The 13,635-nt window shown below is 42.2% G+C and overlaps 1 protein-coding gene across 1 annotated transcript in view; it reads left to right on the top strand.

Moving 5' to 3' along the window:
* LOC147112660 (ectonucleotide pyrophosphatase/phosphodiesterase family member 3) overlaps nucleotides 1–13,635 on the top strand; it is a 156,753-nt gene that overhangs the window by 78,609 nt on the left and 64,509 nt on the right. Inside the window, exons 11-15 of the mRNA XM_085997123.1 lie at nucleotides 4,510–4,582; nucleotides 7,739–7,847; nucleotides 8,789–8,920; nucleotides 10,263–10,294; nucleotides 12,042–12,172. Coding sequence (XP_085853249.1) covers nucleotides 4,510–4,582; nucleotides 7,739–7,847; nucleotides 8,789–8,920; nucleotides 10,263–10,294; nucleotides 12,042–12,172 — 477 coding nt within the window. The remainder of the gene's footprint in view (nucleotides 1–4,509; nucleotides 4,583–7,738; nucleotides 7,848–8,788; nucleotides 8,921–10,262; nucleotides 10,295–12,041; nucleotides 12,173–13,635) is intronic.

The raw sequence follows: 13,635 nt of genomic DNA, 5'->3' as shown, positions 1-13,635 counted from the left end.
CTTTCTCCCCCTCTTTTGTTTTCAGGAGGTTCTCCGGGATGGGTAGGTTTGACCTTAGCCGACGTCCCATCAGGAGTTGGGCTGGTGACATACCACACTCGAGCGGCGTTGTGCGGTATACAAGCATGCTCTGGTAGAAGTCAGTTCCACTGTCTTTTGCCTTGTACATCAGTCTTTTCACTGTCTGGACTGATTTTTCCACTAGTCCATTGGACTGTGGAAAGTGAGGACTTGACGTTGTGTGGACAAAGTCCCACTCTTTGGCAAAGTGTCGGAAACTTGCATTGTAAAACTGGGGTCCGTTGTCTGTGAAGACCTCGCTTGCCACGCCATGTCTGGAGAATATGGCTTTCATACATCTCATCACAGCATCTGAAGTGGTGGTGTACAGTCTACAAACCTCTGGATACAGGGAGTAATAGTCTGTGACTACAAGATAGTCCTTCCCTTGACATACGAATAGGTCAGCGCCTACCTTCTGGTAAGGTCTGTCTGGCACTGGGTGTGGCTTTAGTGGTTCTACTGGATTGCTTGCTCGATATTTCAGGCATATTGTGCAGTTTGACACCTCATTTGTCACATCTTGGTTGATTCGTGGCCAGTACATCACCTTTCGTGCTCTTTTCTTACACTTTTCGATTCCCAGATGTCCTCCATGGATCCTTTTTAGCATCTCTTTTCTCAGACTCTTTGGGATAACTATTTTACTTCCTTTGTAGATGATGTCTTCGACCACTGATAGTTCCGCCCTGCAGTTCCAGTACTCTGCCATGTCAGGTAAGCAGTCTTGTTTCATGTTGGGCCATCCATCCAAGATGCTTTTCCTCTGTCGTCTCATTGTTTCGTCTTTGTTTGTCTCAGTCTTTATGAGCTCCATTTTTGCACCTGCTATGGGCAGTGCACTTGTGATCATGTCCACGTAGGCGTACACTTTTTCATCCATTTTGGTGTTTGCGGGCTCACTTGGGTCAACAGCTCTGGACAACGTGTCTGCTGTATACATCAGTTTACCCGGTGTGTACGCAACATTCAGTGTATAGCGTTGCAGCCTGATCATCATTCTTTGTATTCTAAGCGGACAGCTATTTAGTGGCTTTTGGAACAATGCAATCAAGGGCTTATGGCCAGTCTCTACACTGATTGCTTGTCCTGCCACAAACTGGTGAAATCTTTCACAGGCGTATGTGATGCTGAGCAGCTCCTTTTCAATTTGAGCATATCACGTCTCCGCGTCTGTCATTGAGCGCGATGCATATGCAATAGGTTGCCAGTAGTCATATTTTTGCAGAAGAACAGCACCGAGCCCACTCTGTGATGCATCTGATGATATCTTGATGGGTCTCGCTGGGTCATAAAACCTCAGAACTGGTTCCTCTGTGAACAGTTTCTTTAGGTCGCTCCATGACTTCTCATGCTCATGATTCCATTCCCATTCTATGTTCTTTTCAGTTAGTCTTCTCAGTGGCGCCATCTTTTCTGAGAGGTTGGATATGAATTTACCCATGTAGTTGATCATTCCATTAAACCTCTGCACGTCCTTTTTGCATTGTGGCTTTGGCATATTCTCAATGGCGGACACCTTTCTGGGATCTGGTCTGATGCCCTCACTGCTAAGGATATCTCCCACGAATGTCAGTTCTGTCACCCCGAGCTGGCATTTCTCTCTATTCAGCTTCAGGTTTGTTTTCCTTGTTGCTTCCAGCACTTTTTTCAATCTCTCGTCATGCTCAGTTCTCGTGGTTCCCCATACTATGATGTCATCCATTGAGGTATCAACTCCCTTCAGGTGCTCATAGATCATATGGATAGTTTTGTGATACACTTCAGGAGCTGAGGCAATGCCAAATGGTAACCTTAGGAATCTGTATCTGCCAAATGGACTGTTGAACGTGCACAGTCTTGAACTTGCCTCGTCCAATTTCATCTGCCAAAATCCTGATGCTGCATCTAACTTGCTGAAATACTTTGCATTTGCAAACTGTGCCATGATTTCCTCACGTGTAGGAAGCTTGAAGTGCTCTCTCTTTATTGCTCTGTTTAGATCTCTTGGATCCAGGCAAATTCTGAGCTTTCCATTCTTTTTGTCCACAACGACGAGGGAACTCACCCACTCAGTTGGCTCATCTATCTTCTGAATCACATTCAGGCTTTCCATCCTGTCCAACTCTGCCTTCAGTTGCTTTTGAAGAGCAAACAGAACTTTTCTGCTTGGATGTATGACCGGTGTCATACTTTTATCTACTCTGATCGTGTGTTCTCCTGGAAGGCAGCCTAGACCCTGAAATAGGTCGTTGTACTCTTTCATGAGTTCATCATAGACTGTTTCTCCTTCGCTTTCCACAACGAGGACTCTCTTTACCAGGTTCAGTCTCTCACAGGCTTTTAAACCTAGTATGGCTTGCACATCCTTTGGCACCACGATTAATACTAGCGTGTGCTCTCTGTCCTTGTGTGTCACTTTGACAATGCATCTTCCTTTCACTGGTATATCAGTACCTGAGTATCCTGTCACTTTCACTTTTATTCCATGTATCTTTGGTCTGGGTCTAATTTTCTTAAAATCAGTCTCTGATATCACATTAACTTGTGCTCCAGTATCCAATTTAAATGGAATGTGTATGTCATTCACTTTTAGTGTCAACATCCAGTCTCTTTTTTCTTCTTTGTTTTCAGACACAACATCTACATTGAACTCCTCTATCTCGCTTTCATCTACTGTATGGACCTTGCTTTGTTGCGCTTGGTTCTTACAGCAACGGGCATAATGGTTGTTTTTGTTGCAACTATTGCATGTTTTACCATATGCTGGACACTTTTTTGGTGTATGCTGTGTACTGCATCGACCACATGACTTTCGAATGCCCCTTTCATTTTTGTTCGCTGGCCACGCCTCTTTTTTCACATTGGCGCTCTTTTTGTTAAACGGCTTGTGTCCGTTCTTACTCACTGCATCCACGTTGCAGCTACTGTCACTGAACAGCTCCTTTGCCTGCGACTTCACAGTCTCTGTGGCCCTACATAGTGCTATGGCTTTTCCCAGGTCTAGATCTTGCTCTCTTAGCAGTCTTTCCCTTAGACCATTATCTGGAATACCACACACCAGTCTGTCTTTTATCAACGAGTCTGTCAGTCCCCCAAATTCACATGTTTTGCTTCGGTTTCTCAGTTCAGTCACATACTGATCAATATTCGCTCCCGTTTTCTGTACACATGTGAAAAATCTATGCCTCTCAAATGTCACGTTACGTTTAGGTATGCAGTAGGCCTCAAACTGTTCCATTATTTTATCCAGCTTCATTTTGTCTCCATCAACAGCGAATGTGAAGTTATTATACACCTCCAGCGCTTCATCACCCACGACATGTAAGAACAGTGACGCTTTCATTTTATCACTTTTCTCGTCAGCTCCGATTGCTGCTAAATACAACTCCAAACGTTGTTTGAATCTCCTCCAATTTTCAGCCACATTACCTGTCAACTGAAGCTTCACCGGTGGGTGTAATCCTTCCATTTTTTCACTTCGTTAGCTATTCTCCAATGGTAAGTAACGATGTTCTCTTTTGGCTTGCTAATATGTGGAGAGCTGATTTAACTTCAGATTTTTCCTCTTCATCTCTTTCAATCACTTCTGACACCACGTATTGATTTCTTTGTGGGTTCAATGACGAGACATTTATGAAAGGGAATGTCTTTTAATCTAAAATTTGTTCAACTCTGGTTAACAGCCTTACAGGAGACACCATGCTTGAAATCCATCTAAAACGAAACTAAAACGAAACTGCTTGTCTCTGTCACATGCCCTCTGCTGGTCAGGCATAAGTAATCAACCAGGCAACTATGCTGGTAAGGCATCATAATCAAACAGGCAAATACCATCACTATTTGCTGATATCATTACACCTCCCAACACCAGACTCTGGCTTTCCCACTCCTTCCTGGCCTCAGGTCCCAGGCTTCCCAACCTCAGACCCTAACCCCCTTATTTCTGCCGGTGTATCAAAGAAGGGATGAGATCATTTCTGCAGCTGTCAAAAGTTTTGTGCCCTAATGTGGCTTAACATCTCCATAGGAGAGGAAAAGAAAAGGAGAAAGTGAATAAATAAAGAAAGAAAGAAAGAATGAAGGGGAGAAACTTACAGAGAGAAAGAGAGGGAAAGTATGAGAGGCATACAGAAAGAGCCATAGAAAGAAAGAGAAAAATGTGTGAGAGCAACTTAGGAAGAATGGGAGATATATAGAAGAGAGAGGAGACAGAGAGAAGAAAAGACTAACAGAAATAATAAAGAGGGAGAGAGGCACATGCCAACAGAGATAGGGAGACAGAAAGAATTACAGAGGAGGAGACAAACAGAGAGAGAGTTTCAGGAAGAGAGAAACACAATTTGTGTTCCTATGAGCAATGCCACTAGTAATCAACTAGTTTTACCAAAATTACTATTCAAATTAGCAATGTGTGTTTGCTGAAAATCTCACTGTTACTGTTCTAAATGTTTGATTTTGTCAAATCAGGCCAAACTTTTACACCCTGTATTTCGAACAACCGGACAGTGCTGGACATTCATTTGGACCTGTTAGTGGTGGAGTAAGTTAATGATTTATATCTTTAATTAGGGCTTTAAAAAAGTAACAATCATCCATTTTGGAAAATGCTTATTTAGCTTACACCTATCATAAATAAACTGGTGGCCACTATGTTGTGGTACCAGTTGGTCTCTTTGATCTCTCCCCCTGCGTTTGTCACCAAGCTACAGAAGAAGCTTATCGACTTCTGGGGCAAAAGGAAGCACTGGGTCTCTGCCGCGGTATTGAGTGATGTAAGAAAACTACTAGGCACTCGGTCTAAGTATTAAACAAGGCTTTAATCAACAGTTTTTCAACATGGAGATCTAGTTGTGTCCTTCACTAGTTCCTGTTAAAGAATGTCCTGAGCAAGCTGGGCCCATGCCCGAGTATTTATACTCTCCCTGGACAGTGCCACCAGCAGGCCGCCCAGTATCATTTCACAAGTAATTTCCACATGAATAACAAGATTCATGTCACTGAGCCTCCCATTTAGGGAGGGCGGTCAGGCGCTGGTGTGCCTTCGCACCCAGGCTGCGACTTTCCGTCTTCGGACCCTGCAGAGATACCTGTACATTGAGGATCCTCCCAGATGGTGTCAACCTGGTGAGGCTACAACACAGGACTACTTGCATGCCAAACAACGGAAGCAACATGCGATAGACAGAGCTAAGCGATCTCAAAACCATCGGATCAAATCAAAGCTCTGCAGTCCTGCCACATCCAGTCGTGAGTGGTGGTGGACAATTAAACAGTTAACAGGAGGAGGAGGCTCCAAAAATTTCCCCATCCTCAATGATGGTGGAGCCCAGCACGTGAGTGCAAAAGACAAGGCAGATGCCAGTCTTCAGCCCATTCAATTCACTCCACGTGATGTCAAAGGAAGTTGGCTGTGGTTGTTGGAGGTCATTCATCTCAATCACATGACATCACTGCAGGAGTTCCTCAGGGCAGTGTCCTAGGCCCAACCATCTTCAGCTGTTTCATCAATGACCTTCCCTCCATCATAAGGTCAGAAGTGGGGATGTTCGCTGATGATTGCACACTGTTCAGCACCATTCGAGACTCGTCAGATACTGACGCAATCCGTGTCCATATGCAGCAAGACCTGGACAACATTCAGACTTGGGCTGATAAGTGGCAAGTAACATTCGCACCACACAAGTGCCAGGCAATGACCATCTCCAACAAGCGAGACTCTAACCATCTCCCCTTGACATTCAATGGCATTACCATCGCTGAATCCCCCACTATCAACATCCTGGGGGTTACCATTGATCAGAAACTGAACTGGACCAGCCATATAAATACTGTGGCTACAAGAGCAGGCCAGAGGCTGGGAATTCTGCGGCGAGTGTCTCACCTCCTGACTCCCCAAAGCCTTTCCACCACCTACAAGGCACAAGTCAGGAGTGTGATGGAATACTCTCCACTTGCCTGGATGAGTGCAGCTCCAACAACACTCAAGAAGCTCGACACCATTCAGGATAAAGCAGCCCGCTTGATTGGCACTCCATCCACCACCTTCAACATTCACTCCCTCCACCACCGGTGCACTGTGGCTGCAGTGTGTACCATCTACAAGATGCACTGCAGCAACTCGCCAAAGCTCCTTCAACAGCACCTTCTAAACCCGCGACCTCTACCACTTAGAAGGACAAGGGCAGCAGACGCATGGGAACATCACCACCTACAAGTTCCCCTCCAAGCCACACACTTGGACCTGTATCGCCGTTCCTTCACTGTCGCTGGGCCAAAATCCTGGAACTCCCTTCCTAACAGCATTGTGGGTGAACCTACACCATATGGACTGCAGTGGTTCAAGAAAGTGGCTCACCACCATCTTCTCAAGGGCAATTAGGGGTGGGCACTAAATGCAGGCCTAGCCAGCGACGCCCACATCCCATCAATGAATTAAAAAAAAGTTTATTTGTTTTTGTGTGCACTAAAATAGTACACCTATTTTTCTTGGATCTATACTTATCTTGTATGTTCAACATTACTTTTTTAAAGTATTCCATTTTCCTCAACTGTTATCTTTCATTAAAAGTTATCTATTAATGTTGTTTAATTCATGCTGTTGAAATTTGCCATCTTAAAATCATATATTTTGACTTGGTCCTTACTGGTGCTGACTGCCAGATAATCCTAATGGCAATGATGCTCCCACAATGGGAGCCTTTCCATATGCTTCTTCTCGGCAAGTATTGCATTTATCATCTTGTCCTACACAAGGGTCTGTAGTGAACCATTAATATTAATCCTGTCCTCTATCTCTTGTTAGCTGAAGGTAAACTATTTACTTTGCATCTTCTCCTGGGATATCAATTCACCTTTCCTGATTTCCAAGTTCTCTTGAATGTAAAAAGCCACCCCTTATCATCCCCTATCTGTTCTATTCTTCAGGAGTGTCCTATACCTGTATATATTGGATTCCCATTTTCTGGGGTGAGATATGTCTCTGTAATCACTAACATATATTTCCTTCCTCTAAAACACATCTTATTCCAATGCTTTTGGTATTCGGATATATTTAACTAATAATAGCAGTCGTGACTGTTTCCTCAGGTTGTTTAGTTTCTTTAAGCTATTCTCAGCCTCCACCTGACCACCTTCCAGTGATAGTGCTTTAGTGAATCCTAAACAGTTAGAGGAGGAACCTGCTGAAATGTGTAATACCCCCATTATAGTGCACATTTGGTATTAGTGCTGTGAAATATTTTGCACCACAGTCATATCACACATGCCGAACAACGATGTAAATTTCTAGCTTCATATCAGCAATGAGAGCATCTGAAAAAGGAAACCACTCATTTTTAGAGCAGCCAGCTTTTTAATCTTCGAACTTGAAGAACTCAAGTCAGTCTCTATACTGTCTTGAATTTCTAGTGATAATAGAGCTGAGTATCCCATTGCCTCTTCACTAACATGAGAAATGATACAGTTGTGGAAGGCCAGTGAGCTGAGCTTTAGACGTGTATTTAAGTAAACACATGCTTATGGTGCAAGTGAACAGCTGTCTCCATATACTGTACCACTTCATTCTGGATAAATGAGGCTTAAAGTTATGAGGTGGGACTATGTTCTACAAGTTGATGGATTGAATTGTAAAGCAGTTACTGTTTGAGTAAGTGTTGCATCTCTTGATTGAAATTAACTATCTCTTGTTATTTTGCAGGTGATTGAAGCATTACAGTCAATTGATCAGATTATAGGAATGTTGATGGATGGACTCAAACAGAAGAACTTACACAAATGTGTTAACCTCATTATTATAGCTGATCATGGTATAAAGTTTTTTATGTTGTTCGTTATCAAAGCAAAAGTTACAATCGGAGTAAAGACTTGCCAACAAAGTAACAAAATTAAAGGATTTTATTGGAACAAAGAAACGCAAGTTTGGAAAGAGATTAATATAGTAGTGATATCATAAATCATCTACATAACATCACACAGGCACAGACACACTACTGCAAATAGTATGAGCTGTTCCAGGCTTTTATTTATTTTACCATAAATCACAGCACAGCAAAACAAATACAGTCAAGCCAACTTTAATGAATAACTGATCAAAGAATAAACATTTAAGAGAATAAAATAGAATCACAGGTGATCAGTTGATACCCTGGCTGCACAGCTTCAGCCTGAGCGTTCACTGAAGTGTTCAGCTATTCTCTGAGGGCTCCAAGTGTACCGTTCTGGTGCTGATGGTCTTCCAAACTTGTGCTTATTTATTGCAATAAAATACAGCAACCTTTAAGCTGGGTCCAGCAGAGAAACACCGCCAGACATGCATGGTGGGATTTCTGGTGTGGAGAGTAATGGGCCACACAGGATTTTCTGTCCCTAATGGATGACACATCTTGCAGGGCCTGTTGACCTTCTGATCTGTGCTCCTGCTGGGCAAAGTTCAGTGCTGGGTGTGCAAATTCATCAATGTTTTCTCATTTGTGTATCTATTAATGGTTAAACCTGATATCGACACAGAGCTGTTGTTGCATTAGTGTTAATTATACACAGCAAATGGCAATATTCAGGAAAATGGGCTCAATGAGAATGTTAAAATTAAAGGAGATTTACTATTTTAATTTCTGCGCTAAATTCAAATGCTGTTCTTGGAAAATGTACTATTTCAAGTGGATAATACATTTTCAAAACTTTAATAATTTTTCTATGAGATTTTACATTGTGTTACAGTTTTTTTAATCTGGATTTCTTTGTTTCCCAGGAATGGAAAAAACCTACTGTAATCAAATTGAATATATGACCAAATATTTTGACACAGTGGAGAACATATATGTGTACAGTGGCCCAGCTGCTCGCATTCGAGCTAAAAATATTCCCAAGGACTATTTGTCATGTGAGTACCTTTAGCATAAAATACAAAAAGGATCTGTTAAAAATCACAGCTCGATGTACTACACAATCAATAATGACAATTCCTCCAGAGTGTGATGAATGGAGAGTTTAAAATTACAATTTAAAATACCAAGAAGGGAAAATTAACATTTGTCAAATTGATTACCTATATTATAAATTAACTATTAATTAACATTGTTTACTAATTTATTCACTACAGTCTTTGTTCTGTTAAGAATGTTTTGAAGTTCATGGCCCCAAAATTCTGCAGGGGCTCTTCTGGTCTTGTCCCAAACTTTGGTAGGAAATCAACGGACCCGCCAGAGAAATAGTGAAAGTGGCTGAAAATAGCCATTCGTGTCATTTTTCTGGAGGCTCTGCTGGTCTCCTGCTGAAGTTATGGTGCAACACCAGAAGAACACCTGCAGAATTTCAGCCTGACATTTATTCCCTTCCTTTTTTCTCCATTTTCTTCTCGACAACATTTTTGAGTCCTTCACTATATTTCTTTGTCCCTGCCTCACCAAGCCATGCACCACCTACCAACCAAAAGGATGGACTCTCTTCTCCCAGACTCCTTACAATATTACTCTTGCGTGGCCATTAGGAGGGGTATAAGGAAAATCCTAGATGATGCTTCCCAAGGTTCCCTCTCATGTGAAATGTCTGGTCTCTAATTGGTGCCTTCCCAAAGCAATGAGGCTGATATTGAGAGGGATGGAATTGGAGAATCAATTTGCATCTCACCACTCCATGGTATCACCTGTTGCTGCTGAAACCTGCTGTCAGGAGCCAAAGAAATGGTAATGTCTTAAATCAAATAATTACCATTTCTCTGTTTGGTTATTGACAGCTTAAGTAATAACATAGAAATATAAAGGTGAGCTCCTCCAATGACTCTGTTGGTGCACACACCACCCGGTGAGCCAATCAAGCCAGGGAGCCTCTAGTCTTGTGATGAGTGAGCTAATCTCAGCAGGAGCAATGATAAGGAGACTATAATTGGCCCCATTGCTCCTGGGTTAGGAAGGGGTGAATCCATCAGGGTTCCTGCTCCTGATCACATTTCAATAACACTGGGAATGGGATCAGATGAGCAAAGGATTGGACCCCACTGTGATGCTCTGCACAGGGGAATTGCGTACTGACATTCATGGTCTAGGCTGACACTTGAAGTATGGCTACATGAATGTGGCAGCAGAGGGCCACAAGCACCAATGGAAGTGGTGTGTTTGCACCTTCATGAGGTGGAGGGAAAGGAGAAGGACAAAGGAATGTACATTAGCTCTAACTTCATTACCAGCTTTTTGTGGAATTACTACAATGATTTGTTTCTTTTTCAGTTGATTCAGAAGGAGTTGTTAAAAACCTTTCTGTAAGTAAAGTAATATAAAATAATTTCCATTTCCTGTAAAGGTTTGGCTCGTACCTGCTGCATTGTATTTTAATGTTACAAGTGAACTACTGCAGTCCTTCATTGTAATGTTCTTTGATATTCCAGGAATAGGGATTTTGTTCACTGGAATAGAGTAGGTTGAAAGCATCTGATACAGGTTTTATAAAGTGACGAAAGGTTTTGAGAAGATAAATAGTGAAACATTGGCCTCAATATTAACCCCCTCAGGACGGGCAGCAGAAGGTTGGGGGTGGGGGGGATTAAATGTGGAACGCATTCACAGCCCACTGCGCACGTGGCCGTGGCCGTTTTTATGTTGGCGGGTAGCGTGCCGTGCGAGTGTCCTGTCAACAAGAGGCGGGGCACTTCGTTAACATATTTAAACCTGGCTCCCACAGTGCAGTTGGGAGCTTGATTTAAATTTAACCATTTTTTCCAGATGGGTTTCCCAGGGCTCGGGAAACTCAGCAGTGAAATGGAGGTGGGAGCTGCTGGCTCCAGAAGGTAAGTGCTTTTTACAACACTCTTTGTGTGCCAGGAGGAGTGGGAGTGCTCTGCCTGGCCCTTTAAGAAAGCCTTTGGCCTCCCCCCACTGTGATCAGCGATCTCTTTTTCCCCCCCCCCCACAAACCCCGATCTGTAGCTCCCTCCCTCCTGATTGCCGGGGTGTGTCCCCAAGGGTCCCCTGCTGCGGCCTCCTGCTGCTAGTTTTCCCGCCCGGCGGCCGGCCAGCCTGTCAATTCCCCCACGATATCATGCTCCTCCACACCCTCCCTGCCTCCCCATTATTTCCACTGGTTGGCAAAGGGAAATAGACTCAGGATTATCACTAGAAGAACAAAGTTAGAAGAAATGTTTTCACACTGGTTCATTAGACTACAGAGTGCTTTATAACAAATGGCTATTGAGGCAGAGATTAAAACATCACTTAGGAAGGAATTAAATAAGTATTTGAAAAGGAAGAATATAAAAGGATATGGGGAATGTGCAGGGAGGCAAAATTAAGAATAGATTCCTCCAATTAAGGAGGTAGCATCAACATAGGCTCAATGGGTCAAATGACCTTTTTCTGTGCTATACTTTCTGTGGTTCTAAGATTTTATGACATCCAGTGTAGGAGTACAGGGCTATTTTGGAAGTGTCAGAAAATTATTTGCTTGATTTTTACTATGTGAAAGATCAGATCATTGACCAGTTTTTCTAACAGTCCAATTTTCCTCACTCTGTTTTGTTATTGGGCAGGAAATGTTTTGCATCCATTTCTAAATCTACCAATTTAGCCACTTATGGGATACATGTCCACTCAAATCTAGATATGGGATATTCCAATATGACTGAAATAAGACTCAATTGATTATATTGTCCACATTGCAAAGAAAAATTGTTCACGATCCATTGCATTTTACATTATAACAGAAATATGTCATGGCAATTTTATTAATGTATTAATATGAATGAAGAGTACTGAAAGACATGCTTGCAGAAATTTATGATGTGACAAATAATTTATAGTTATGAAATGACACAATACAAATGACTTGCTACATTATTATAAATCGAGACCACATGTGACAGATAATTCTACAAGTGGCAAACATCCTGCTCCCTATGAGAATGCTGTTCGTTCATCGCCCAATAGAAAACTGGTTTTGTTATTAAAGAGTTAAATATTTTAAAGGTAAAGTTAATATTATCTTATATTTCTTTTGTATTACTTCTATTTTAGTGCAGGTTTCCTAACCAGCATTTCATACCTTATATGTCCTATGACCTGCCAAAGCGTTTCCACTTTGCCAACAACATTAGAATAGACGAGGAGGTCCATCTGTATTTGGACAGACAGTGGCTGGCTGGACGGTATGTCATTTCATTTATTCATTCGTTTTCTGATTTATAATCTGCACTCTGAACTGCCTGCAGACCTCCACCTCTATCTGATCTCTACTGTTTGGTTGTCTATAATGCAAACCAAGAATTGTACCATTTCCCCATCTATTTCCTAACTGTACCCATATGGATTCTGTCTTAATGCAACTGCCTAAGACATCCTTACATTCTAGCACTGCGATAGAATACTTCACTAACACTGCCACCCTCCCTCTCCTGAATATTATATATCCAGCCATATTAAGTTCATAGTTCTATCTAAATTTAGGCCACGTCTCTGTTCTAGCTACTATATCATATCCCTCCATAGTTATTGATGCTTCTAACTCTCCAATTTTATTTAAGATGCTTTCTATATTTATTTACATACCACTCAATCCTGACTCATTTTTTGGAACATCGAAAAATGTTTTCCCCCCCGAGTTTTCTCATTTAAGTTTTTTTTTAGTATCCTTTGCCCTTTAACTTCAGTGTTTTAACTCTCACTACCTAATATTATTTCTCTTTATTTATTTCTGCCTAGCCTTCTGCTTCTGTTCTAATAAATGTATGAATCCTATACTCTCTCTCTCTAGTCTTAAACCGAGTCATTCCTCACCCCTTGCCATATTCTGTATTTACACTCTCTGCAAGGAGATTGCTGCTGTTTTGGTTCCGGTGAAGGCTGTTCCTTTGCTATAGCCTTCCCTTATTCTAGATATCGCTCCAGTGCCCCAAGAATGTGAACCTTTCCCTCCTGCACCAAACCTGCAGCCACATATTAATCTTCCTAACTTGTCCTCTCCTTAACCTGTCCAGCACATGGCACAGGAATCAATCTGGAGATTAGTACCCTTGAGTTCTCATTTTTCCAATCGAATGCATAACTCCACAAATTCCTTCTTCAAAACCTCAAATGTACTTCTATTTATGTAATTGGTTCCAATGTGGACCATGACTTTTGGCTGCTTTCTCTCCCTTCTGTCCTTTACCCTGACATCAGGATGGCAACATACTGTTCAGGACTCCTGGTCATGATTGCAAAAAGACTATCTGTACCCCTGATTGTAGAATCCCCCACTACTATCTCCCTTTTATTTTTGTAGTCTACCTTAATCCTCTCCCTTGGGTAGTCCTTTGCTCTGCAGTGCTGCGGTATTGCTCAGGACCACCCTCCTCTGAGTTGCCGTCACTGCCTATCTCAAACTTGTCCAACGTTTATCTATTGGACAGCTCCAGCATCCAGGGTTTCCATGCACCTGTGAATCCTGTCTCTCTCTACCGTCACTGTGGTGGCCACCCACTTCTATCTTTCTACATTATCCTTATGTCCTGCACTGTCTAACAATATTTCTTGGGTAACCACATTCTGGAGAGCATAATCTAGAAATCCTTCCAGTTGCTGCAGAGTGTGGCCAATTGCTGCTTGAGCATGGGGATCGTCTGCTCCAGAT

The sequence above is a fragment of the Somniosus microcephalus genome, chromosome 9, assembly GCF_052327205.1.
Source record: "Somniosus microcephalus isolate GS21.2 chromosome 9, FLI_Smic_1.0, whole genome shotgun sequence".
Lineage (NCBI taxonomy): Eukaryota > Metazoa > Chordata > Chondrichthyes > Squaliformes > Somniosidae > Somniosus > Somniosus microcephalus.
The sequence above is the reverse complement of the archived record's forward strand: the minus strand, read 5'-3'. Positions and strand labels throughout refer to the sequence as shown.